The sequence below is a fragment of the Eubalaena glacialis genome, chromosome 1 (assembly GCF_028564815.1).
Source record: "Eubalaena glacialis isolate mEubGla1 chromosome 1, mEubGla1.1.hap2.+ XY, whole genome shotgun sequence".
Classification (NCBI taxonomy): domain Eukaryota; kingdom Metazoa; phylum Chordata; class Mammalia; order Artiodactyla; family Balaenidae; genus Eubalaena; species Eubalaena glacialis.
In genome coordinates this window covers 48,681,902-48,704,784 of record NC_083716.1, presented here as the reverse complement: position 1 = coordinate 48,704,784, position 22,883 = coordinate 48,681,902, and the positions used below count along the sequence as shown (strand labels likewise).

At 42.0% G+C, this 22,883-nt stretch overlaps 1 protein-coding gene across 1 annotated transcript in view; it reads right to left on the bottom strand.

Moving 5' to 3' along the window:
- Positions 1 to 22,883, bottom strand: part of VSTM4 (V-set and transmembrane domain containing 4) — an 84,573-nt gene that overhangs the window by 23,355 nt on the left and 38,335 nt on the right. The window contains exons 5-7 of the mRNA XM_061196304.1: positions 21,612 to 21,645; positions 5,044 to 5,150; positions 3,592 to 3,653 (exon numbers count right to left, since the gene is read on the bottom strand). Of these exons, the coding sequence (XP_061052287.1) occupies positions 3,592 to 3,653; positions 5,044 to 5,150; positions 21,612 to 21,645 (203 nt within the window). The remainder of the gene's footprint in view (positions 1 to 3,591; positions 3,654 to 5,043; positions 5,151 to 21,611; positions 21,646 to 22,883) is intronic.

Sequence of the window (22,883 nt, the reverse complement as noted above, 5' to 3'; positions counted from 1 at the left end):
GACAAAGGTTCAAGTCCTGACTGCAGCCCACAAGCTGCATGACCTTGGGTTAGTTGTCCATCTGTCACCTTACTGACTCCGAGTCTCACTGTGCCCATCTATAAAAGCACAATGACAGAACCTACTCCAAAAAGCTGGGGTGCAAAATCACACATCATCCCCATCCTGTTGGACACTGCTCTGGTGTGGAGAACACAGCAGTGGCCAGAGCAGACAACCTCCCTGCCTTCATGGACCTTGCATTCTGAGAAGAGAAAGGCAGGTAATAGATACATGTAAAAGTACGTCAGGATGCCTCTCATGGGGAGTTCCTTCAGAGGGTGGGTGGTGTTTTATATAGAGTTTCAGGAAGGCTTCTCCACTGAGTTCATATTTGAATAGAGACCCTAGGGGGTGAGTAATAAGCCACAGACATAGCCTGGGGAGGACGGTCCAGGCATATAAGACAACAAAGGCCCTACCAGAACATGCTTGGTATGTTTAAGGACTAGCAAGGAAGACAGAATGATGGGAGGGGAACGAGAAAGGGGGACAGTGGTAAAAATGATGTCAAAGAGGTCATGGGGGCTAGATCATTACAGGGCTGCGCTGTCCAATATGGTAACCAATAGCCAAATGTGACTATTAAGCTCTTGAACTGTGGTTCTGAAATGAGATGTGCAGGAAGCATAACATACACACTGGATTTTGAAGACTTAGCAGAACAATTAGCATTAAAATATTTCATTAATAATTTTTATACTGGTTATATGTTTAAATGATAATATTTTGATATATTGGGTTAAATAAGCCATATTATGAAAATTGGTTTCACCTGTTTGTTTTTACGTCTTTAATGTGGTTACTGGAAAATTTAAATTACATGTGGCTTGCATGATATAAGGCATTAGGGGCCACAGTAATGAGCATGGCATTGATGCTGAACAATATGGGAAGTAAACAGAAATGCACACAAAGTGCTTAGCATATTTCCCAGAACAGAGTGGAAAATGTTTATGAAACTAGAATTCCATTCACAGACAAACTACTCAAATGTAAAGGCAAATATATTTGGGGGGAAGACACTGGATTCAAGAAAAAGTAATAACAGAACTAATACAAGTTAAGTTTAAGTAATTGTTTAGAATGTAGTGATGAAGTATAATGAAACTGGCAAGTAGAGATTATTGAAATATGAAACATAAGGTTAAATAAAAAAGAATCTGACAAAAAAGAATGACAGATAAAATTGGATCCATTCCTAAATTCCAAATGGATCAGAGAAAAACAGGCAAAAAAAAAGGAAACCATATAACTATTTCACTGTAGCCACCCTGGCAGATGTGAACTGGTTTTCTGCTTCTAACCTCCATTTCCATGACGCCAATGAGATTAAATACTTTTCATGTGCTGATTGGCTATTTGTATGTCTTCTTTGGTGAAGCACATGTTTAAGACTTCTGCCTATTTTTTTGTAGTGTTGCCTTTTTCTTTTTTATTGATTTGTAGGTGTTCACAAATTCTAGGTAAGAATCCTTCATCAAATATACACGTGGCAGATACACTCTCCCCATAGGTGGCTTCCCTTTTCATTCTTGTACTGATATCTTTAATCAGGATAGACCTTCTAAATTTTAATGTAATCCAAAGTTTTCAATCTTTTCCTTTATGGCTCATACATTACGTGTCTTGTTTAAAAATCTTTGCTTGCCCTGACCTTATGCAGATAAGCTAATTTTAAGAAGTTTTATTTTTACCATTCTTACTTAAGTGTATGAACCTTCTCTAATTAATTTTTGTGTGTGGTGTGAAGTACAGGTTATGGATCATTGTTTTGCATGTGGAGATCCTACAGACCCATCACTGTATACTGAAAATATAATCCTTTCTTCACTGCACTGCAATGTCACTTTTGTCATAAAATCAAGTGACAATACATATGTAGATATGGTTGGGGCTCTTTAGTCCTTCGGTTTATTTGTCTATTCTTGTGCTAATACCATTACTTAATGTGCTTACCATTAATGCTAATACCATTACTTACTATACAGCTTAATTACTATGGCTTTAATATAAATCTTGTGAATTGGTATATAAATTCTTCACTTTGTTCTTTTCCTTCAAGATTATCTTGGCCCTCCGCAAGGCCAAGATAATCTTATTATCTTACATAAACATTTTAGAATTGGTTTGCCAGTTTCTCTGCCTCTCTCTCCCTCTTTCTCTCTTTCTTTCTCTCACGCACAAATACACAGCTGCTGAACAAAATTGGCAACAAAATAAATAACAATACGATTACAAACTTAAAAGAAATTAAATCTTCATGCATCCATACTGATATAAAGAAATTAGTGAATAAGTCAATGAGGAAAGGGATCCAGCTCTTCCTTACAGAAGAATTTCAAGTAGTAAATGGAGATGGATTGAGGAAAACAGAAAATCACCATCAGTTCACCATAGTAATAAGTGCTGCAAGCAAAATCCACGGATGAATGCTAAAATGAGTAGACGAAAGTTCAAGGAAAAACAGGCTATTTGCACAGGCTTGATGTATCTCCCCTAAAATACCTATTAATTACTGTGGTGGTCTTCATATGTGTCCACAAAGTCTTTGAGACCCCTCCCTGAATTCAGGAGGTGCAGCTTCACTCTCCTCCCCTTGAGTGTGACCTGGACTTAATGACTGGCTTCTAACAAATAAAGTATGGAAAGGGAAAAATAGTGACTTTATACTGAAGGAACCTGGAAGACCCACCTTCACCAAGTGGTCACGGTCAACATCATAGCACGTCCGCTCCATGGGACGCTATGAGAAAGGCATATCTCCTCTGTGTTGTTCTACCCTCAAATCCATAACCTCATTTCTAATCATCAGAAAACCTCAGAGAAACCCAAATCAAGAGACATTGGAAAAATGCATCTACTAATCTTTAAAAGTGTCAAGGCTGTAGAAGCAGACAGACGGAGGCGCTGGCCCTGATTGGAGGAGACTAAGGAGACAAGACCACGAAGTGTGATGTGACAGCCTGGATGGGATCCTGCACCAGAAAAAGAACATTTGTGGAAAAACTGCTGAAATCTGATCCAAGTCTGGAGTGCAGTTAATGGTAATGTGCTGATGGTAACTTCTTAGTTTTGACAAATACACCATGGCTATGTGAGAAGTTAACCTTAGGAGAAGCTGGGCGAAGCGTAGACGGGAACTCTCTGTACCATCTTTCTAACTCTTCCGTAAAACTGAAATTGTTTCAAAAGTATAACATGTTTTCTGGAAAGTTCTTCAGCAGTCTCTTCAGGGTGGTTATCAAGACAAATTTATACAAGCTGGTCCACTTTCTATTTTATACCTTTCTGAGTGCGATTTTTCCCCTTCTTTTCAAAAAGGAGCATTGATAATGAAAAGTAATTCCATTTGTATTTTTAAAAAGCCACTCTGTGGGAACTAGCTATGGAGAAAAGCTGACTCAGAAGCTGACCCAAGAAGAGAGAATGCCTTTGCTTGGGAACAAAGTACCAGGAACTTGGAGCATGTTTTCAGTCAATAAAGGTACTCCTTGGACCAGAGTTGTGTTTAGGGCTTGAGGGGACAGCACAGAGAATGTGGTTACTCACCAGGGCGACTTTCCTTTGTGGCTTCAGCAGCTTCGGTTTATGGAACGGGGCGGCGATGGGAGCTGTGGAAGCACATCAAGGGTTTAGTTTGCAATTCCTCCCAGGACTCTTAAAACCCACATATCATGAGCACCACGGATAGAGAGCCTCGGACATAGGGCCCCTTCCTGTTCTCGTGGAGGAACTCTAGTTTCTGATCCAGGTAACAGCTGGACTGGTGTCCCTCGGGGGAGGGTGATCCTCTCCTAGCCTTTGGATACGTCATCCTCTCCTCTCAACAAGGTCAACAAAACCACAGCATAAAACACCACCAGCTACAAAGAGGTCAGATGTGCAGGTGAGAACCAGGTGCACTTGGTAAAGGCTGAGGCTGGGACCTTCCCTGGGGCTTCCTCGTAGCTGCACGCTAACGCTGACAGCGGTGACCTTTGACCATCACAGCAGCCCTGGGAGGTCAGCAGGGAGGGTCTCATTGTCCCCATCTAACAGAGGAGGAAACCGAGGCTCTTCTTCCAACATCACGTAACTACCTAGTATTTAGATGAACTGGGACTTGAACTCAAAGCCAGGCTCAACCACGTGGCTCTCTGAGTCTCGTTTTTGTCTTTCGTACAGTAGGGCACCGTCTGTGCTGACTGAATGAGGTGATACAGCAGTACAACGCCTGGTGCAGAGCAGGGGCAGCTCCCTTCCCTCCCCAGGTCCGCAAGTGTCGTGCCTCGCAGGACGCTCACGCCTCCCAGCCCCTTCTGTCCAACCAGTATACGTTCAGCCTCAGCACCACTGCCTTCCACCACAGGGCGCAAAGGGTGCCAAGGGGCCATCCTGGGAAGCCCCAGCTGAGGGATAAAATGGATCCTGTCTTGTTCTTAAATTATTCACCTGGGCAACCCTTGTATTCCTAACTGTATATCAAATCCTTTGATGTATGACCTTCTCCTAAATTGGCCACAGTTATTTTAGGAACGATTTATAAACAGTTTTACTTCTCGCCTCAGGAAATGCTCATCTTCCTCATTTATGTTGCTCTAAGTCATAACTGGAATCAAGTAATAACCCTCATTTTAATCCCCAGAACAAATCCAAAATAAATTACACACCTGGTTTTTATCTTGAGGAAAATCAGAGAGCCTTCTTTCCCTTGAATGAACCAAGAGGATGCTGACACCCCCTTGGTCCACCCTGCTATGTGCAGAGCATGTCAGTACTTCAAAGGGAAATACACTGTGGAAGAGTCTGTAGAGGTTGACCCCTGCTAAAGCCCTGCGCGGCCAATGGCAATGCCCCCAGCCCACCTCAGGGACGGGGCTCAGTTATGACCAGAATCTAGGTGGGGTTCTCCAGACCATATAATCAGGGATGTCACATCCTCCACCTGCCTACTCTCCTGTCCTGATCTCACATCAGACCCCAGGTGCTCGCCACATGGATAACTGCTGGCTGGCTTCCTACCTTTGGCAGGGACTGCGGGAGGAACGTCAGCTTTTTCCTTCCGCCTCTTGCCCTTCTTGGGCTGCAGTGGGACCAAGCTGGTCACGCTGGTGACAGTCTCCCCTGAGCTGGAGAAGAAAAAGGTCCTGGTGAAGGCAAAGGCAGGCTTGTTCCAGGGAAAGGAAAAGGAAGCAATAGTTTCCGAGTACCCCGTGTACCTGTGTGTAAGGTAGGGTACTCTTAGAGCCGGACTGGGATCACCCTTTGCCTACGTCCAGGGATGTCTGGCGGTCTGGTACTGACCCTTGGCTAAGGATGATGAGTTGAGCTAGTTAGGGGTTTGTAATGTGCTGTGTAAAGTTCCAAAATCTCTGGAGAGACCCAGGGCCAGCTTGCCTACATTGTTTTGGGATGTATAGATTGTTTGTATAGATTGTTTACACCTGGTTAATGGGTTTACACAGTCTGGCTTGGTTACATCACCAGTAGGATATTAAGATATCACTAAAAACTTCTCCTTGAGCTCCCCTAAAACCAACGTTCCTTGCACACATCTTTGTGGTTCACAATCCAGAGACAGAGCAGCACCTGTGCAAGTGAGAAGGGACCCTGGGGAGTTGCAGCTGGGAGTCCCTAGGGCCCCCCATGATTGTTCACACTTTCTCCTCCTGCTGTATGTACCTTCACCTTTAAGGTAAAGACTGAGTTAACCCTCAGGAGTGTTGTGAGTGTTTTCAATTATCTGGGTGGTTACCTGTGTAATCACTGCAGTATCAGATTCTATGTGTTACCGTTATAACCCAAAGTAATAGGTAAGCCTTACATTACAGGTAACAAAACCAAGATTCAAAGATGCTAAGTGACTTGCTCTAAGTGACACTGTTTGTAAGCAGACAACACGAAAGCTGCAAACCCAGACTGGCCTGATGTGAAACCTGTTCTCCATGCTACTTGTGGGGTGGAGTCCAAGCACTTCCTTGAATGGCCATCGTCTTATTTCAAATGCATCCTATGGCTCCAGCAACCCAGAGGGCAGCCTCTTTTAGAATCTCTTGTCCTCAGACACATATTCCAGCCAGGTAGGTACAGTTGCCAAGAGAGGCTTGGTAACTCCCTTGATCTCCCTAATACAAAGGATTTCTAGAAATCCATAAGATATGACCTAATAGTCAAAATGAATGAAGGTGGTAAACAGTTTTCACACAAGAGGAAAGGCTCGTACCTAGGGAAACATGCTAAAACTTCCTCAAGAAAGAGGAATCCAAATTAAAATGTACTGCACTTTCTTTCTGCACATATCAGAATGGCAACAATCAAACCTAAGGCAAAGCGCTCTTTTGGCAAGGGTGTGAGGAATCAGGCACTCAGAAGTATTGCTGGTACAAGTGTAAACCCTTCCTGATGGAGAGCAATTCGGCACTCAGGATCACAGGGGCTATCCGAATTACAGAGGCTTATACTCTGTGACCCGGCAATATCACTTCTGGGAATTTATTCTGTGGATATCCTTGCATGGGTATGAAATGTACATATAAGTCATTATAGTCCTGTTGGTAATAGCAATAGATTAGAAACAACCCAGCTGTCCATCAGCGGGGGACTGGTTAAGGAAATTATGGTGAATCCACAAATCCACACACGGGGTCCTTTGTAACTGTAATGCGGAATGAGGAAGCTATTTATATAGGGATAAGAAAAGACACATTGTTAAGTGAAAAAGCTAGGTGTTGGACAATGTGTAAAAGTGTCATTTTTTTTGTATAAAAATACAGGAAAATAATATATATTAGTATTTATGTACACAAACATAGAGAAACTTTGGAAATATTCACAAGAATTTAAAAATAGTGGTTCCTTAAAATGGGGGTGCTGAGGAAATAAACAGAAGGAAGATTGGACAAGGAGAATTATCACTGTACATATATTTTTAAATTAATTAACTTTAAAATTTTAATTATTAAATCATGTGATTGTATAATCTTTGAAAAACAGTAAATTAAACACTAATAAATATTTACATATATTTAATAAAAGAAAACAGACTATTCTAATATAGTCCTGGAGTTTTAAAAATAAACAAAGACTGAGTCACGTTATGGGGAAATTTCCAAGAATACAGTTCACACTGAGAGTCCCCAAAGATAGCTTAGTTTTACTGGGAACAGAAATTCTAACTGGCCATGGTTTTAGAGTACAGGGTCAACTGTGTAAATTTACAAATAGCAAAAAGGGATGTGTGTTTACAAAACTCTGGCCACAAAGAGAAAACAAGGGATCAGAAACCCTAAGAACTGTTTAAATACACAACCACACATACAGCTTCATTTCCTAGCTTTTTAAACTCTTGAAATGTTTATTTTTTCTTTCCATTATAAATTAATGCACGTTCATGCTTTAAAATGGTAATTACAAGCACGGAGACGAAAGAAAATAAGTCTATCGTAACCAAAACATGACCTTCATAAATATTTCCAGACTTTTTCCTCTTCCTTGTTTTATTTTTTTAAAAAGACTTTTTTTTTAGAGCAGTTCTATGTTCACAACAAAATTGAGCAAAAGGTACAGAGATTTTCCATAGACCCCTGACCACCTCCATTATGAACATCCCCACCAGAGCGGTACATTTGTTTTAATTGATGAAACTACCTTGACACACATCATCACCCAAAGTCCACAGTTTACACTAGGGTTCACTCTTGGTGTTGTACATTCTATGGGTTTGGACAAATTTATAATGTAGCCATTACTGTAGTATCATACAGAATAGCTTCCATGCCCTAAAATTCCTCTGTGCTCTTTCTATTCATCCCTCCCTCCCCCACCTCTGGCAACCACTGATCTATTAACTGTCTCCATAGCTTTGCCAGCAGCTTTACCAGCATTATGATCATCATTATTATGGAATCTGCTCTCGGAGTCCTTGAATAGGGACTGGACGGACATGGCAGGGTTCTCAGACACCTGTGCCAGAGCGGGCGCACCTAGAAAGGACCTGCAGACCCCGGGGGTCCTGATGCATTACTTTCTGCTGCTTTCATCCTATGTATGACATTTTTGCATGCATTTTGTGAAGAGCACCAGGATAAAAGCTGCTCCTTCGTGAGGCAGTTGCCAAGGCACCTGTCCACAGCCTCCCCATGGCCTTTCATCATAAATGGTTTACATCACCTGAGAGGTTCTGCTGGGCCTCACCGTGAGAGCTCGTCCTTCGTGGTCCCTGCCAGTTTCACAGAGTCTGCGTAAAGGCTTGGAGGTGGTTTAGTTTGTAAGTTTGAAATCTCTGAACACTAACTGGTAAGGTCAGGAGGTGCTTCCTTAATATTGGGTGGGCCAAAAAGTGCCTTCAGTTTTTTAAGTAAAAATAAAAGACACATTTTTCATTTACACCAAGAACTTTATTGAACAATGTATTCACCCTTTTGTTCTACTACCTTCTGCCATTTTTCAAGCAACTTCATAATTCCATCTTCCCAAAACTTTTTTTTTCGTAACATCCTTATTGGAGTATAATTGCTTTACAGTGTTGTGTTAATTTCTGCTGTATACCAAAGTGAATCAGCTATACGTATACATATATCCCCATATCCCCTCCCTCTTGCATCTCCCTCCCTCCCACCCTCCCTATCCCACCCCTCTAGGTGGTCACAAAGCACTGAGCTGATCTCCCCGTGCTATGTGGCTGCTTCCCACTAGCTATCTATTTTACATTTGGTAGTGTATATATGTCCATGCCCTTCTCTCATCTTGTCCCAGCTTACCCTTCCCCTTCCCTGTGTCCTCAAGTCCATTATCTACGTCTGCATCTTTATTCCTGTCCTGCCCCTAGGTTCATCAGAACTTTTTTTTTTTTTTAGATTCCATATATACGTGTTAGCATACGGTATTTGTTTTTTTCTTTCTGACTTACTTCACTCTGTATGACAGACTCTAGGTCCACCCACCTCACTACAAATAACTCAATTTCATTTCTTTTTATGGCTGAGTAATATTCCATTGTATATATGTGCCACATCTTCTTTATCCATTCATCTGCCGATGGACACTTAGGTTGCTTCCATGCCCTGGCTATTGTAAATAGTGCTGCAATGAACATTGTGGTACATGTCTCTTTTTGAATTATGGTTTTCTCAAAACTTTTTATCTTTCTGAGCAAAAAACTGTTCCAGATGCCTTTTACAGTCTTCCAGGGAATTGAAATTTTTTCCATTAAGATAATTTTGTAAAGACCAAAATAAATGGAAATCCGAAGGTGCAATGTCTGGTGAATACAGCAGATGAATCAGAACTTCCCAGCCAAGCTGTAACAGTTTTTGCCTGGTCACCAAAGAAACATGCAGTCTTGCGTTATCCTGATGGAAGATTATGCGTTTTCTGTTGACTAATTCTGGATGCTTTTCGTCGAGTGCCACTTTCAGTTGGTCTAATTGGGAGCAGTACTTGCTGGAAATAACCGTTTGGTTTTCTGGAAGGAGCTCATAATAGAGGACTCCCTTCCAATCCCACCATATACACAACATCACCTTCTTTAGATGAAGACCGGCCTTTGGTGTGGTTGGTGGTGGTTCATTTCACTTGCCCCACAATCTCCTCCGTTCCACATTACTGTGCAGTATCCACTTTTAATAGTCCATCACAATTTGCTTTAAAAACAGAATGTTTTCATTATGTTTCAGTGGAGAATCGAATGTGGAAATATGGTCAAGAAGGTTTTTTTCCCTTAACTTATGTGGAACCCAAACATCAAAGCAATTCACATAACCAAGCTGGTGCAAATGATTTTCAACCCTTGATTTGGATATTTTGAGTACGTCGGCTGTCTCCCACGTGGTATAATGTTGATTGTTCTTAATTATTGTTTCGATTTGATCGCTATCAACTTCAACTGGCCTACCCGACCGTGGAGCATCGTCCAGCGAGAAATCTCCAGCACGAAACTTCACAAACCACTTTTGACACGTTCGATCAGTCACAGCACCTTCTCCATACACTGCACAAATCTTTTTGTGCGTTTCGGTTGCGTTTTTACCTTTCTTGAAATAATAAAACATAATATGCAGAAAATGTTGCTTTTTTTCTTCCAACTTCAATATTAAAATGGCTACACAAGGGGCTTCCCTCGTGGCGCAGTGGTTGAGAATCTGCCTGCCAATGCAGGGGACACGGGTTCGAGCCCTGGTCTGGGAAGATCCCACATGCTGTGGAGCAACTAGGCCCATGAGCCACAACTACTGAGCCTGCACGTCTGGAGCCTGTGCTCCGCAACAAGAGAGGCCGCGATAATGAGAGGCCCGTGCACCGCGAAGAAGAGTGGCCCCCACTTGCCGCAACTAAAGAAAGCCCTCGCACAGAAACGAAGACCCAACACAGCCATAAATAAATAAGTAAATAGAAATTGTATAACTTAAAAAAAAAAAAAAAAGGAACAGAATGGAGCTGTTCTGTATTAAAAAAAAATGGCTACACAAAAATTCACCAATTTTGATGTCTTTTTTAAAATGCATGCTGATATGACAGCTGTCACATACAATCTAACAAAATTGTTTCGAATGAAGTTAAAGACAACTAAGTGCTACTAGAGCTATCTTATGGAAAAAACCGAACGAACCTTTTGGCGCACCCAAAATTTAGCGGTTCTATGCAGTGTTGGTCTTGGGTCATAAGAATAAAAGCAAGGAGAGGTCATTGGGGTTACCTGCCCAGCATCCACTCCCTGCCCCCTAGGGCTGAAGGCAAATGTTTGGGTGGCACTGACCCCCACCCCCTGCTCGGCACAGTTTTATCCTCTGGCCTTAGTGCTTGGTTCAGGTTGGTCCCATAACAGTGAGTTCAGTTGTGTTTGCTCATTAGGAAGCAAGATGATTCCTTCATGAGGCCAGGGGTGAAAGCACGTGCTGCCACTGTTCCCTTCCCAAGGGGAGCTGGCCTGGCCTGAGGACACGTCAAAGCCTGGAGGCAGCACTGCCCAGAGAAGGGCTGGGAGCAGAAGCCACTGCCCTAAGGACCCTGTGCCCCCCGGAGCAAGGCCCACCCACTGCAGCATCCCCGGTCAGGTGAGCCAGCCAAGTCCCTTCCTGGGTAAGACCATCTGCGCCGGCTTTTCTGTCACCTGGAATCAAAAGGTCCGTAAATAGTACAGAGGGCTAGCTCTTCATCTAAGAGTTGGCAGCTTTATTCATGTCCTTAATCTGGGGAGATTGATTTGTACCTTGCAGGGTTTTTATGAGGATTAGAAGTAAATCCCGTAAAGTGCTCAGCTGCAGAGGTACACGGGCACTCCGTGAGTAATTATGAGGAATTAGTCCACAGCCGGTATCATCTCACTGAATCCTCACGACGACCCTGAACCATAGGGACAAAGGCAGGTTTGTGCCCATTTTGTGGGGGGTGAAATATTCCCAGAGAAGCTGAGTGACTGGTCCAACGTCACCAAGCTACTGAGTGGCACAGCTCAAACTGACACTAAAACCAGGTGGATGTTTGTCACGTTATTCCAGGAATGACAACCAGGTCCCGTCGCACAGGCCTGTCCTCCTCATGCCTGCCTCTGCCTAGGGCTCTGGAAGGAGGGAGCTGAGCCTGAGCCCTGGGGTGGGGCGAGGATAAGACTGCACAGCAGTGATGTCAGGGATGCAGGAGGAAGGTCAGGAGACACACACCCAAGTCTGCCGTCCCTGCCCTCGCCCCCTTGCTTGCTCAGCTGAATGCGGACAGAGGCTCAGACACCCACAAGTCGATGCCTATGACCAGAGGGATGCACTTTTCAAAGTCAAGGGATGCAGGGCAGCTGCAGCCAATCCCAGCATCGATAGCCAAACCCTTCCCGCTTCTCCTTCCATTGCCCTAACATTTCTGCAGCATCTACTTCTTGTTCATTTGTGTGAATGCCAACACCAAAGCTCTCACAATCAGATCCAAGCTTCCCAGCACACCTATCCTAATGTGTGAGCCCTGGAGCCCGGTGGCCTGGGCTGGCAGCCCTCGCTGTTCTTCCCCTCACTGGCCAGGAGACCTCACCAACATCAACACTTATTGTATTGCTTTCTCATCTGTAAGATGGAGATAATCACAGCACCCACTCATGGGGTTGTTGTGAGGCGGGAAGAAGATGGTGTGTGTCCCATGCTTCGCACTGTGCCAGGGCACGGCATTTAATAACAGTGTGGCTCCATTATTGTTATTACTATGATGACTGCCATCCCCTGGCATCTGGCCCTGCCACCAACTCCAGCCTCACCTCCCTGCTGCTCTGCCCTGAATCTCCAAGGTTCCTCACCTCCATGGACTAAATCCCTTCATCCGCTGTGCTTTTCTCTCCCCAGTTCTGTGCGCTGCCCTCCCCCAACCCTCTTCTCCTGTAATGTTCTAACTCACCCTTCAAGACTTGGCCCAGATTTCACCCCCAGGAAGCCTTCCCTACCACCCACAGACCCCTGGGACAGGGTTAGGAGCACCTCCTCTGGGTGTCCGTGACAGCTCCGTGGGCATCCCACGGGTGCTGCCACGGTCTTGTTTCTCTGGGTCTCCCACTAGAGGGAGACCTCAAGGCATGGGCTGTGTGTTATTTCATCCTTGTTCTATGGGCCTTACAAGCTTACAGAAGAATCAATCGTAAGTATTGACTGAATAATAACAGAACCATTTGCATAGAGCTCACCATTTACCTGTTGGAAGCACTTTGTACTGACTAACTCATGAAATCCTCCCAACACACTATATGCTAGGACTATTAGTGCCCTCATTTTATCAGAGAGGTTGAAAAATTAGCTAAAGGCACACAGCAATCAGTGGCAGAGCCCGGATGTGAACTGAGGCAGCCTGGCCACAGAATCTTTAACCATCACAGCAGATTGCCTTTCACAGAAGGAATAAATGTTTTATAACACTGTTACTATTCAATATTATACAAATGAAGCAAGTAGTTACATATCTCAGTTTTGAGCATATATCTTCATATTCTCTTTGAAATCACATCTCTGCCTTCACTCTAAGATCCTGAACAAATCACTTATTAAATCCCATACTTCGACTGTGGGAGTATGTTTAAAAATCTCTGATGGTTCAGAAAAGACTGAAAAATGCTTTAAACTAAGCTCACAAAGTACAGTAAAACTGTGCCTGTAATTTATCCAACATGTAAATAGTCTGTGGCCCTGACTCTTTATCCTTGAGAAAGTATATGCACCAGAAAACATGAAGAAAGCTTACACAACTTCAGCTGTAACTGCATCAGCACAGGTGACACAATGTCCATTTTAATTTCTCCCATTTGCAAAAATTTATTATCTCAAACCCATAAGAAGAGGTCAAGCAAAAGGTCAGGAAACGTACTGGCTGGGAATCGCCTTTTAGGTGCCCCCGTCCACCCTCTTGACAATTTTCTTGACTTGAAGAAAGGCACCTGAGTGCACTGAGGAGGTATCATGGTATGAAAACACATTATAACTCTATGAAATTGCTGGCATTTCAACTAAAATCTGATTTTCCGGGACTCTGGGGTACAGTTTCATACCTACCAGTTGAGCTGCTCTCAGGGCTGCTTTCCCCAGGGAGGGCACACTTAAAATCTTGCAGAATCCTGAGAAGCTCACTAAGGCCTGGGTCTCTGCTCCGGGAGAGAGCACTCTGCCATCATAAAGGAACTGTCCCCCAGCCCCAAAGGTCAAGGCCGCACCTCCCAGGAAATGGCAACTTCCGACTTCAAGGATGACACACATTCAAGATGAGACTTGTTTTCCTTCTGTTTGAGCTTCTCTCAATAACTCATGGAACTCCCTAGAGTCCCCAAGTTCTGCCCCAGTCACTTGGCAAGGTCCCTGTCTCAGTGACCACAGCCTCAGCGCCAGCATGTGGCCTCTTCCTGAGGGTCCCTCCCCTGCCTGAGGGTTTCTGTTCCTGGCATCTTGCCCTGGTCCTGTGCTCTCTGCCCATTCTCCCTTAGGAGGAAGGGGTCAAAGGACAGAGAAGGACACTTGTCCCGATCATAGCTTGAGACTCCGGGGCCCGGCTGCCCACTGCCATAGCACAGATGAAGGAGCTGGGATCTGGGAGCCCTCTGGCACAACAGGGATGGAACCAAAAAATGCCTGGGCTGCAGAGGCAGAGAACAATTCAGGTCAAGGCCAGTTAAAATGGCAAGGATTGACCAGTTCACAAGTGAGGCCCCGTGGCTGGCAATGGGCTGCACTAGGTCAAATCAGCATGAGATTCTAATAGAAAGATGCATGCAAGTCAGAAGGGCATCCGCTACCAGGTTCATGGGGGCAGGCCTGGCCCCCGCACGGTCCTGGGGTGCAGTGGACTACAGGAGGCAGGCTTTTCCAGAGGCAGATCTGTGGGCTGGCCCAACAGGAGATTCGCCAACAGGGAGCGCTCAACTCAGGCGCCCAACCAGTTTCACTGACAGCACCGGCGGGTAGAGGGGGCAGCACTTAAGCGGGACTCTGTGGTCATCTCTGACCTCTGGCAGGCATCGCAGGGCTGGGGGAGAACCAAACTCTAATGCCCACCAGGCTGGGGTGACGTCTTCACTGTGCTTCCAGCCTCAGCACCAGCTCTGAATAGGTGCAACTGAAGGGGAAGGCCGGGGAATGGAAGGAAGTGGAGCCCAAACTCCCACACTGCTTGCTAAGAATGTAAGGCCAGATGCTAGACCACAGCATGCAAATCCTGAGAAACACTGGCAGGCTGGTTCCTCCACAGCCTCTGATCACCTGAGCCATAACCTTCCCCCACGCCTGAAATGCCGGTCCTTGGAGCCTTTTGGGGGCATATGCTTTAAAAAAGAAACAAATAGCTTTATTGAAGCATAATTTACTCCCCATAAAATTTACTGATCGTAAGTGTACAATTCAATAATTTTAGTAGATTTATAAAGTTGTGCAACCACCACCGCAATACAGTTTTAGAACATCTCTATCACCCCCCAAAAGTTCCCTCTTGCCTATTTATAGTTAATCCCTATTCCCACGCTCAGCCCTAAGCAACTACTAATCTACTTTCTGACTCTATAAATTTACCTTTTCTGGACATTTCAAATAAGTGGAATCATACAATATGTAATTTTTTGCATCTGGCTTAGTTGACTTAGTACAATGTTTTTGAGGTTCACCCCTGTGGTAGCATAGATCAGCAGTTTCTTACTTTTTATTATCAAATCGTATTTCAGTGAATGAATTACTAAATTTTGTTTATCCATTCACCAGTTGATGGATATACTTAGATTGTTTCCAGCTTCTGGTGATTATGAATAAAGCAGCTATGAAAAGCTGCATGCATGTATTTGTGTGGACATATGTTTTCATTTCTCCTGGGTAGATTCCTACCAGTGAAATTGCTGGGTCACATGGTTAAGTCTATGTTTAATGTTTTAAGAAATCACCAAACTGTTTCTCCAAAATGGCTACACCATTTTACATTCCCACCAGCAATGTACAGGGTTCCAGTTTCACCACAACATGGCCAACACTTGACATTGTCTGTCTTTTTTTTTTTTATTATAAATTTATTTATTTATTATTTTTGCTGTGTTGGGTCTTCGTTTCTGTGCGAGGGCTTTCTCTAGTTGTGGCGAGCGGGGGCCACTCTTCATCGCGGTGCGCGGGCCTCTCACTATCGCGGCCTCTCTTGTTGCGGAGCACAGGCTCCAGACGCGCAGGCTCAGTAGTTGTGGCTCACGGGCCCAGTTGCTCTGCAGCATGTGGGATCTTCCCAGACCAGGGCTCGAACCTGTGTCCCCTGCATTGGCAGGCAGATTCTCAACCACTGCACCACCAGGGAAGCCCCCTGTCTGTCTTTTTTATGATAGCCATTGTAGTGGGTGTTTAGTGGCACCACATTTTGGTTTTATTCACAATTCTCTAATGACTAATCATATTGAACATATTTTCATGAACTTGCGAGCCATTTATGTATCTTCTTTAGGGAAATATCTATTCAAGTCTTTTTTGTCCATTTTTTTAAATTGAGGTATAGTTGCTGTACAATATTGTGTAAGTTTCAGGTGTACAACATAGTGATTCACAATTTTTTAAGGTTATATTCCATTTATAGTTATTATAAAATACTGGCTATATTCCCTGTGTTGCACCATATATCCCTGTACCTTATTTATTTTATACATAGCAATTTGTACCTCTTAATCCCCTTCCCTCTCCCCACTGGTAACTACCAGTTTGTTCTCTATATCTGTGAGTCTGTTCCTTTTTTATTATATTTACTGGTTTTTTAGATTGCACGTATAAGTGATATCACACAGTATTTGTCTTTCTCTGTCTGGCTTGTTTCACTTAGCATAACACCCTCCAAGTCCATCCATGTTGCTGCAAATGGCAAAATTTCATTCTTTTTTATGGCTGAGTAGTATTCCATTGTATATATATACCACATCTTCTTTATCCACTCATCTGTTGATGGATACTTAGGTTGCTTCCATATCTTGGCAATCATAAATAGTGCTGTTATGAACACAGGGGTGCACGTATCTTTTCAAATTAGTGTTTTTGTTTTTTTCAAATATATACCCAGGAGTGGAATTGCTGGGTCATGTGGTAGTTCTATTTTTAGTTTTTTGAGAAACCTCCACAGTTTTCCACAGTGGCTATACCGACTCACCTTCCCACCAACAGTGTATGAGGGTTCCCTTCTCTCTACACCCTTGCCAACATTTGTTATTTGTGTTATTTTTGATTCTAGCCATTCTGACAGGTATGAGATGATATCTCATTGTGGTTTAATTTGCATTTCTCTGATGATTAATGATGTTGAGCATATTTTCATGTGCCTGTTGGCCATCTGTATGGCTTCTTTATCCATTTTTAATTGTGTTATTTACCATGTTATTATTGAGTTGTAAGTGTTCTTTATATATTTTGTCCTAGCATCATTTGTTGAAAAGACTACGCTTTCTCAACTTTTTGCAAAGACTTTATGAGGGGTTGGTATTCTTATTTTCCTTTAATACTTGGTATGCTTCACCAGTAAAGCAATGTGGGCCTAGGCTTTTCGTGGCTGGAAAGTTTTTAGCTAACAATTTAACTTCTGGACTTATTATAGGTTTATTCAGACTATAGCTTTCTTTTTAAATCAGTTTTGGAAATTTGTGTTTTTCTAGGAATTTTTCCATTTCATTTATGTTGTCTAATTTGTTAGAATAAACTTGAATTATCAGAATTATAACCTTTTAATTTTTGTAGGGTTTGTAGTAATTCCTTTTTCCTTTCCTAATTTTGGTAATTGGTTATTTTCTCTCTCTCTTTTTTATTTTCATGGATAGTCTAACTTAAGGTTTGTCAAGTCCATTGATCTTTTCAAAGAACCAACTTTTGGTTTCATTGATACTTCTTTGTGTGTGTGTGTGTGTGTATGTGTGTGTGTGTGTGTGTGTGTGTGTGTGTGTGTGTTTTCCATGCCATTGATTTCTGTTCTAATCTCTATCATAACCTTTCTTCCGCTTACTTTGGACTTCACTTACACTTCTTTTTCTAGTTTCTTATGGTGAAAGCTTAAGGTATTGATTTTAGACCCTTCTTCTTGTCTGATATAGGCATTTAAAGGCCATAAATTTTTCTCTAAGCACTACTTTAGCTGCATCCTATAAGTTTTGATATGCTGTGTTTTCATTTTTATTTAATTCAAAATATTCTCTAATTTTTCTTTTGATTTCTTCTTTGACCCACATATTATTTAAATGTATGTTGTTTGAAATTCAAAACATTTAGGAATTTCCCAGATTTCTTTCTGTCACTAATTTCTATGTAATTGTTGTGGTCAGAGAACAGACTTCATATGATTTCTTACATAAATAAAATACTTAATTTTATAAAGATTTGTTTTATGGCCTAGCATATGGTCTATCCTGGAGAATGTGCCAAATAAACTTGAAAAGAATACATCATGCAGTCACTGGGTAAAGCATTCTTATTTGTCAGGTAAAACTGCTTCATCTTCTGTGTCTTGGTTGATTTTCTGTCTCAGTAGTCTATCAATTATTGAGAGTGGAGCATTGAAATTACCAGCTATTACTCTAGAATAATTGAAAACTTTCATGTTTTAATTTTCTGTTTTTGCTTCATGTATGTTGAGGCTCTGTTGTTTGGTCCATATAATGTGTTAAATTATCCTGATATGTTGATCTTTTATAATTATAAAACTTCTTTCTTTGTCTCTAGTAATATTTCTTGTCTTAAAGTACGTCTTACTAACTTAGCTACCACCTCTCTTATTGTTACTACTTGCATGGTGTATCTTTTTCTATCCTTTGGGTGCCCTCCATTCTCTGCACATGCATGTTGTCTCAGCCAGAGATATGCTTGACCCAACTGTGACCCAAACCTCAGGCTAGCAGAACCACTGGGCCTCCCTGCTCAATACCGCTAAGCCTGCCACTTCCACTGCCAACACTGCTGAACGTGGGCTTTGCACACTGCTCCAAGTCAAGTGAGCCCCCTTCTACCACAATAAAGAGGCTGATGGTCCTCCCAGCACTTCCTGCCTTAAAAGAATCTCCTCATCAGCCAAGCTGGGAGGGGAGAGTATCAGAGCAGCCCAAGGCCAAAACTCCACAGAGTACCACTGTTGCTCTCAGCAGTTCAGCAGTTTTTCAAGTAGAAAAGCCTCTCAGGTTAATATATACCTCTGGTCTTTCCAAAGTGCTAAAATGGTTACTTTTGTCAATTTTGTTAAGATTTATAGTTGCTTTTTTGGGGAAAGGACTTGCTAATCCCCTCACTCAACCATACTCAGACATCTCTCCTGGGGACATATACATATACATTTGCACTCACGAATGCAGGGATTTCTGTCTCTTTACTTCACTGCTGCTTGCCAAGCTCCTAGAACAGTACCTGGTAGACAGTAAGCTCTCAATAAAATAACTTTGCATTTTGATATGAGTAACAGGATTTCTGAGGATCCCAAACTCAATAGCAGGAACACAAAGCAGTCAAGTACAGGGGTTGTTGGGACTGTAAACAGGATCCCCCAGAGATATCAAATACAATTTTTAATTGAAACTTTAACAGAGGTAATTGTACATTCACATACAGTCATAAGAAATACAGCAGAGAAATCCTATGTACACGTTACCCATTTTTTCCCAAAGGTTTCCTAAGAAACAGCTTCTTGTTTCATTGATTCTCTCTATCACACTGCTGTTTTCAATTTCATCAGTTCCTGCTTTGTACTTTATTATCTCCTTCCTTCTGTTTGCTTCAGGTTTATTTTGCTCTTTTCCTAATTTCCTGAGGTGAGACCGCAGAATGTTGATTGGAGGGCTTTCCTCTCTTCTTATGTAAGCGTTTAATCCTATAAATTTCACTGTTAGCACAGCTTTAGCTGCATACCACATATTCTGTTATGTTTATTCTCAGTTTTGGTCAATCCTATGTATTTTTTATTTCCTTTTAAACTTCCTCTTTGACCCATGGATTTTTTTTTAAAGTGTGTTGTTTAATTTCCACATGGTTAGAGATTTTCTTGCTGTCGTTTTATTTCTGCTTTATGGTTTGATTCCACTGTAGTCAGAGAACACATTTTATATGATTTTAATTATTTTAAATTTGTTGGGATTTGTTTTATAACCCAGGATTTGGTCTAAGATAAACCATATCTTATGGTGAATGTTGCATGGGGGATGGAAAAAAATGTGTTCTGCTACTGGTGGTTGGAGTGTTTTGATACACATCAATTTGGTCCTCTTGGTTGACTGTGTTGTTTAGACCTTCAAAATCCTTGCTCATTTTCTACCTAGTTGGTCTATCTACTGCTGAGAGGGGATGTTGAAGTTGACAATTATCATTGTGGACTTATCTATTTCTTCTTTCAGCTCTTTCAGTTTTTGCTTTAGGCATTTTGTGGTTCTGCTATTTGATATGTACACATTTAGGATCTTTGTCTTCCTGGTGGATTGACCCATTTATCATTATTTAATGTCCCTCTTTATCTCTAGTAAGTTTCTTTGCTCTGAAGTCTATTTTATCATGTATTAGTATGCCCACTCTTGAATTTTTTGGTAATGTTTGCATGGTATATCTTTTTCCATCCTTCTATTTCAATCTTCCTATGTCACTGTGTTTGAAATGAGTTCCTTGTAAAGAGCATATATTTAGGTCATGTTTTTTTTTTTTAATCCACTCTGTCAGCCTCTGTCATCTGATGTATTTAAATCACTTACATTTAAGATAAATAGTATGTCAGCAATTAAGTCTGCCATTTTATTATTTGCTTTCTGTCTGGTTTCTGTGGTTCTCATCCTTCTGTTTCTTTATGTTACTTGAACATATTTTAGGATTCTATCTTTATTATTCTATACTGTTTTTGAATGTATTTTTCATAATTCTTTAATAATTGCTTTGAGCATTGCAATACACACATGTGACACCACAGCCTACTGGTAAAAAATGTTCTATCAATCACTTGAAGTAAAGTGTGGAAATCTCATTTCTATTTAGGTCACTTTACCCTCCTCATTTTTACATATCATAATGCTCTTCTTGAGTATCAGATGGTTTTATAATTTTTTGTTTCAATCTTCAAATATTTTTTAAACTCATGAAGAAAAGAATAGTCTACTTATGCACCCATATTTCTTCTCTTTCAATTCTTCCTTCTTCCTTCCTAATGCATCAAGATATTTCCTTTTATTTCAAGAATTTCTTTTAGCCATTCTTTTAAAGTAGGCCTGATAGTGAAACTAAAAATTCTTTTAGTTTCCCTTCATCTGAGAATGTCTTTATATCCCCTTCATTCCTAAAGGATAGTTTTGCTGAATATAGAATTTGTGGGTGACGGTTCTTTTCTTGCAGTATTTGAAAAATGGGCTGCTTCTTTCTGCCCTCCACGGATTCAGATGAAAAATGCACTGTCATTCAAATTTGTGTTTCCCTGTAGGTAATGCATTGTTTCTCTCTGGTTGCTTTTAAGATTTTTCTCTTTGCCTTTGTCTTTCATCATTTTCTTCTTACTACCTTTCAGAGTCCTCCTTTGTTTGTCTCTTATATTATTTCCAGAATTGACAGTTGTGCTTATTAGCAGGGAAGAGCAGGGAGAAATTGATCTAATCCATCCTGTCTGGACCAGAAGTCTCAAATTTTTAAATACTATGAGTTTGCAATATCTACCATAACTCCATAACTATTGTTACCTGTGAGGTGTGTCCCATCAGCTAAAAGTCTAGCATCTTAGCACATATATCACTAATGGATGCATTCTGTAGAGTAGGACATAGGACAAGCAGGCATTGGTGGAAGGGGCTCGGGAGTGTTTGTGGTCAGAAGGCATCAAAGTGGTTCAGTCCACCTGCCAGCTCCTTCCTAAACAGGGGAACAGTCATTCAAGGGCAGGTGTCAAGCCTCCTCCAGCATGTATGTTGGGCCAGCATGAGTCACATGTTTGCTGGCCCCTCTCAGGGTGACAGCCAGAACATGAAATCTGGAAACATGCAAGTGCATTCAGAACACACATTTTTAGGCCAATTTTTGAACTAATATGCAGACGTTAAGGTAAAGATATGAATTTAACCATTTCTTGGTAATATCAAAAGAAAGTAAAATAGCAAAGAGTTTTACTTGAAAAAAAGAAGAAAATATTCCTACCTGTTCTGAGGGCATTTCACCAAATAGTGTCTCACTGTGAAAGGAAAAAGAAATGGAAGATGGTAAATAAATGCTACTTTAGATATATATTCTCCAGGAATCCCTAGGAAATGAAGGTGGCCAGGTATTGCCCAAACGTTGGCACAAACCACCTCTCAGGGCTATTATCCTTCTCTTTGGATGAGTACAGCAGAGCCATGGCAAGGACACCACAGTGACTTGATATTGTTCCATACCTGGATCAAGCCAGGCATGAAGCCATACACCTCAGACTTCCTAGTTACATAACCACCAAAATTCATTTTTTTTGCCAAGCCAGGTTGAATCGGGTTCTAACCTAGTGTTATAGAGTCACCCAACTTCTGAGCTCTGCCTTAGTCATGAGAAAGCCTTCTTGGGGCAACTTTTCTCCACTTAGGCACTCCTGTCTATAAAATGGGTTTTAATTCTCTGATCAAAGCTCTTCCAGGACTAAGAGGAGGTCCTGGGAAAAAATAGCCTTTTTTTTTTTTTTGCAATGACATCCTCCATAGTAGGTCTCCTTCAGAAAAACCGTGTTCTAGCTACAGAGGAAAAATAAGAATACCTAGGCAGTTATCCTAACAAGTGTCCAATCTAAGCTCATTGTTGAGTTCACCTCAAATAGAAGTAAAGCTGAAACAGCCACAGGGCCCTGGAGTTGTGTAGCAGAGTGTTACATCAATGGCCCCAATGAATCACACATTAATATATCTATCCACATCCTTGTGTAACTCCCTCCCACACTGACTCTGAGCTTGGCCACATGATGTGCTTTGGCCAATGAAATATTAGCCAATGAGTCACAAGCAGAAGCATAAAAGGCCCTGTGCTCTGAGGTTTGTGAGCTCTCTCTCTCTCTCTCTCTCATTGCAGGGAACTCTTCTGCTATCACATGAAGAAGCCTGGCTAGCCTACTGGAAGATGAGACCACATGAAACAGACACGAGTCATCCCAGCTGAGGCGCTGAAGCAGCCAGGCCCCAGCTGACCCACTAGCAGGCTGCAGCTGCATGAGTGATCCAGCTGAGGCCAGAAGAACTGCTCAGCTGAGCCCAGGTCAACTTGCTGAACCGCAGAATTGTGAGCAAGTAAATCAGTTGTTGTTTCAAGCTCCTACACTTGAAGTGATCTGTGATGCAAGTGACCAATGCAGGCTCCAAACCAGAATGACAGAATCAGCTTTAGAGGGTTTTTTTGGGTTTGTCTTGTCCAACCCCCTAATAGTATCTGAACTCTTTCTGCATTCCATTT